This window comes from Penicillium arizonense (genome assembly GCF_001773325.1).
Source record: "Penicillium arizonense strain CBS 141311 chromosome Unknown PENARI_contig120, whole genome shotgun sequence".
NCBI lineage: Eukaryota > Fungi > Ascomycota > Eurotiomycetes > Eurotiales > Aspergillaceae > Penicillium > Penicillium arizonense.
In genome coordinates this window covers 1-5,472 of record NW_019173397.1, presented here as the reverse complement: position 1 = coordinate 5,472, position 5,472 = coordinate 1, and the positions used below count along the sequence as shown (strand labels likewise).

At 50.9% G+C, this 5,472-nt stretch overlaps 1 protein-coding gene across 1 annotated transcript; it reads right to left on the bottom strand.

The window, feature by feature from the left end:
- Positions 1–252: 252 nt before the first annotated feature.
- Positions 253–4,109, bottom strand: PENARI_c120G03443 (uncharacterized protein; the record flags this gene model as incomplete). Its single annotated transcript, XM_022637922.1, has 3 exons — positions 253–1,347; positions 3,865–4,041; positions 4,101–4,109. Coding segments are annotated over 3 exons (1,281 nt in total), but the record flags the coding sequence as incomplete, so codon positions are not given.
- Positions 4,110–5,472: the final 1,363 nt, after the last annotated feature.

Sequence of the window (5,472 nt, the reverse complement as noted above, 5' to 3'; positions counted from 1 at the left end):
CAACAGTTGATGAAAGTGGTTCACCATACTCAACGCAAGATTTGAGAGAAATGATCCCAGGTCGAAACTTGAGTCTATAGGCCACAAATTCTTCAAACACCATTTCAACGTTGTTCAACGTGCTTCAACGCCAATCAAAGGACAGTGATTCTCGCTACCCTCGGCGCAATGGTTCCTTGGTAGAGACTTGACCGAAAAATTATAAAAGGGGCCGGATTCCCAGCCCAAAATTCGCAGGACTTCCATCCTCACACTTTGGTCCTCAGACTTTGATGCATCATAGTGTCCCTCTCTTGCCTGCGGGCTTGAGAGCTTCCGTGACCACGGCTGTCGCTGCCACGAGCCCAGCGATGTAAGACTGTGCTCCCTCGCTGCCATGAGCCCCGCGAGCGTAAAAAGGTGCTTCGCAGGATAGGTCTGCGTCAACAACAATCCTCGCAGGGGAGCACTGCGTGAACAAGGAACTCCGCAGGGGAGCACTGCGAAAACAAGGAACTCCGCAGGGGAGCGCTGCGAAAACAAGTAACTCCGCAGGGGAGCACTGCGAGAACAAGGAACTCCGCAGGGGAGCGCTGCGAAAACAGGGACCTCCGCAGGGGAGCGCTGCGAAAACAAGGACCTCCGCAGGGGAGCGCTGCGCAACCAAGGACCTCCGCAGGGAAGAGCTGCGCAACCAAGGATCTTCGCAGGGAAGAGCTGCGCAACCAAGGACCTCCGCAGGGAAGAGCTGCGCAACCAAGGATCTTCGCAGGGGAGCGCTGCGCAACCAAGGACCTCCGCAGGGGAGCGCTGCGCAACCAAGGACCTCCGCAGGGAAGAGCTGCGCAACCAAGGATCTTCGCAGGGGAGCGCTGCGCAACCAAGGACCTCCGCAGGGAAGAGCTGCGCAACCAAGGACCTCCGCAGGGGAGCGCTGCGAAAACAAGGACCTCCGCAGGGAAGAGCTGCGCAACCAAGGACTTCAGAGCTTCCGTGACCACGGCTGTCGCTGCCACGAGCCCAGCGACGTAAGATTTGCGCTCCCTCACAGCCAATGAGCCCTGTGTATGTAAAAAGGTGCTTCGCAGGATAGGTCTGCGTGAACAACAATCCTCGCAGGATGGGCTCTGCGTCAACAAGTATGCCTCGCAGGATAGGCTCTGCGTCAACAAGTGTGCTTCGCAGGATGGGCTCTGCGTCAACAAGTGTGCCTCGCAGGATGGGCTCTGCGAAACCAAGAACTCCAGACCTTCCGTGACCACGGCTGTCGCTGCCACGAGCCCAGCGATGTAAGATTTGCGCTCCCTCACAGCCAATGAGCCCTGTGACTGTAAAAATGTGCTCCCTCACAGCCAATGAGCCCTGTGACTGTAAAATTGTGCTCAGTCATGCAAAACTTGGCTCGCCAATGACTTGCTATGGCTCCCTAGCAATGTGCAGGCACCTCTCCGTGGTGCTGGGGACCAGTAGTCGAGTATTACAAGAGTATTCGATGAAGCAAAGACCTGTGCATTGTCTTCATCGTTCGTTTCGTATTCCGAAGAAGCATCATTGGATAGATAGAATGAATATAGATTATCCCAAATTCAAACACCAAGTCGTAAGATTCAAACTGGGCTTCCCTCGTTAGCGACCCGTATTTCCACTCTTTCTGGCTTTTCCGCGGTCCGATAATCCCTTCGCTGCAATGGAAATGGCATCTTTCATCCAGGTGTAGAGTAAACAGAGATGTTGTGCGGGGATGCTTGTTTTGATGGAATGTATGTTGTGATGAGAGTTGAGACTTGAGAGACGAGAGTTGAGAGTTGAGAGACGAGAGTTGAGAGTTGGTGAGAGTTGGTGAGAGTTGGTGAGAGTTGGTGAGAGTTGGTGAGAGTTGAGAGTTGATGTGTTGATGTGTTGATGTGTTGATGTGTTGATGTGTTGATGTGTTGATGTGTTGATGTGTTGATGTGTTGATGTGTTGATGTGTTGATGTGTTGATGTGTTGATGTTGATGTGTTGATGTGTTGATGTGTTGATGTGTTGATGTGTTGATGTGTTGATGTTTTGATGGGTGTTGATGTCGATGTGGTCAAATGTGTAGCGAAGCATCACAGTTGTAGCGAATAGTCGGGCGGTGAAGGAGGGGTGGTCAACGTTTTATGGAGGCAGCGCGGTTCTTGCCATGTCACCCACATTATAGAAACTTCACTTGCATTTTTTTGCATGGAGGCAGCGCGGTTCTTGCCATGTCACCCACATTATAGAAACTTCACTTGCATTTTTTTGCTTCCGCAAGGCAGTTTCCATCCCTGTTGGTCACGCTTGACGTACAGCCTCCAACTCAGTTGAGATGATTTAATCTACAAGTTGCTCAACTATGATCACGCAATATACTGTACGCTCAACAGAACTACGGAGGGTAGAGCCATGTGATGAGGTCTCGCTCGAAAACACGAATCGCGGGCAAACATTATGGTACGATAGGCTCTATTCCTTGTGTAGTCAGAGCTGTTTCTCCACATGAATATTGCGTGTCGCTCGAACGTACCTTATGATAAAATGCCTACATTCTAGAGTGAGAGTTGCTTTCGCTCGAGGTCAACATGTCATTGGGAGCTTTCGCTCGGGAATATATGATCCGCTCCTTCTACATGTAAGAGCCGTCGCATCTTTGTGAATAATATCCCGTCAGTAACTTACCATTCATAGTCCAACCAATCTCTCGAAGAAGTCCAGTCCGGCGATTAAAGCGACGGGCATTACTATTTGTGGACGTATTCCTGAGTCATGCGACACAGCATGCTCTGCTGCTGATATAGTTTAAGTGCGATCGGAGTCCAACTAGCCATCTAGAACCAGAACTGGTAAAGACACTCTCCACGATCGCCGCTCAGGACCAGGTGGTATTCGCACAAGGGTGCTCTAATCCACATCCGGCCCTAGGGCGTCTGCTGAAATTCGTCCTCAAGCAAATATGGCATAAGGGTTTATTACGGGTAGAAAATAAAGTATTGGCTGTACGGGATAGTCAGAGGTCGTACAACCCGATGGCTCTTATGGTGTTGTTACAGATATCAAACCCACCGTCACGATGAATTGCTTAAACAGTAATATGCCGGATATCGTCCTGGGCGCGGTGACAAATACATCATCGATGCTCAAAGGACAATGCGCTCGGGAGGTAGAGCAGTCTGTGATTTGCTGACAAGACCTGCTTGCGCCGCCAATTGCGAGATGTTAGAAGACGGTCTCAATGGACAAAGGATATTGGATAGCTTGACTGACCTCCAGCTGCTGTGACATTCAAGGTGTATGGGCTTTGTACATAGACTCGGGCTTGGACCGAAAAACGCAGGCTTAGGAATCAAATCAGCCAACCTTCGGTCCGACAGGGACGAGACAGACACATCTGATAGCATGCAGCTCCGTGTATGTCCGAACGACTTGTTCCCGCTCGCTCGCATATGTCGACAAGCTCAGCAACGCGGAGAGTAAGAGGGATCAGGGGGACTCTATCAGACGAGGTTCTTGGGTCATGAGTTCTCTCTTTCGTTTGGCCATCTTCGGTCTTGTCCATCGATTCGAAGCTGACATGGCTATTGTTAGTTGATTCGGCTAGAGATGACGGGCCTTTCGCCTCACATTCTCTTTGCAAGCAAACTCGACGAACAACCTCGCCGTGTACGAAAATACGGCTCTAGCAAGACGAAACATCGGCTCCTCCCGGTGGCTTCAGATTTTCAGGCTCGAGAGACGCTAGACGCCATCCAAGGACAACGATGGTCACTTACTGGATGCCGGGGATCCAAGCCGCAAGTAGGCTATCCCATGTAGGTGTTCAAATGCCGAGAGACAGACACTGCTATGAGCTCTGTTGGGTCTTGCATCAGGTAGGCATACCAACGCGTGATCTGATGAACCAAATCGACTGGGAGAAGGTCGAGGTAGAGACTCGTCGATGCCACCGGTAGTCATGAGGAAGAAACAGAGCATGCGATGGTGTTGGTGCAGGGGGAGGTTGAGCAGACAAGACATTTGCTCGCTTCGCATTCGTGTGTGAGAATCTGAGGGTGTCTCCTGTTGTGAGATCCGAGTCAGCAAGTGTTGATCCAGTTGGACGAGGTGTCGTGCTTTACGTTGTTCATGAAGAATTCCCCGAGTGTACGGTTGAAGCAGATGATAAACAAGAATCGTGATCATACCAGCTTACCAACTAGATTACTGCCAATTCTCTTCTGCAATGCAGTCACCAATATGCCATGTTGTATCCAGGTTCGTCGCACTCTCCGGCTGTCGCTTCGAGAAGCCGCGCTGGATGAACCCACAAAGTTCACAAGACGCCTAAGGCGCATGACGAACCCACGCGTGACAAGAAATTGTACAGTTGTATAGGGAGACCGCTTCGTGCAGAGAGCGAGAGGTTGAGGCTCTGCCGTTCAGTGTGTGAAGGCGGTGAGGGGAAGACGCGATGGCGCGTCCGCCCCTTGGTCTTGTCTAACTCAGCGGTAATAGGTAACTTGCCACAAGAGTTTTCGGGCAATGGGCAGCTCCTACAACGGCATAGAGATGTCAGTAGTGTTCGTGTCTGGGGCACAGACTTGGCACAAATCATCGGACCCGGCGCAGCAAGAGCCACGATATTCCACTCACCTTACCATAAAGAACAAAGGTCTCGAGCTTATGCGTCCTGTTCTTGGCCCGCGGCCTTGGCTTGTAGTATTTCACATAGGACGTGCTGCATGGTTTGAAGTGACAGGGCCAGAAAGGTGTGTAAGCCATGACCCTGCGCGGAGCACTGACGGAGTGCTGGTTCGGACTCACTCTGGTGCGCTGTCAACGGTTTCCTGTCCATCGTTAGCTTGTCGATCGGCGGGGCAATGCATGACACATGTTCTGAAAGAAGACACGGAAAGGGCTCCGCGGCTTTGCGCGTGCATTGGACGGACTGCCCCGACCTGGATGTTTTGCATCATCTTTGAAGTCAATTGAATTTTAGACAGTACTGTATCGTGCTGAGACTTACATAACTTTTAACCCGCTGTTTTGCCTCAGGGATATTCAGGGACGGGACAGTAGTCAGTTGCTATGGTAGACAGATGTTCGCATAGATACTTTGACCAGCTAACCCCAATCTGCTTCTTGATCGGCTGGCATGGGTGACATAGTGGACCTGGTGGGAATCACTCTCTCGTAAGCACTTTCTAGCTTGTCGGCCCAGGATGTATCGATAGATGTCAGTATAGTGGAAATTCCAGTAGGTCAAAGGGAAGAACTTATCAGGTGCCTCAAAACGCAAGGCCTGCTGGACTTTGGGTAGCCAAGTGATAGAATTGTAGAACAAATTGCTGGAGGGAGAAGACGTATTTATAGATTTCTTGGCTCCTGTCGCGTACGTGCTCTGCTAGGTAGCAAACGCTGGACACGATGCCTATCCTAAGTGAGGTCTGTTGCAACCTATGCCTTCGTTCTACCGCAACTATTTGCAGCGAAATTCTGGTGTCATCTTAG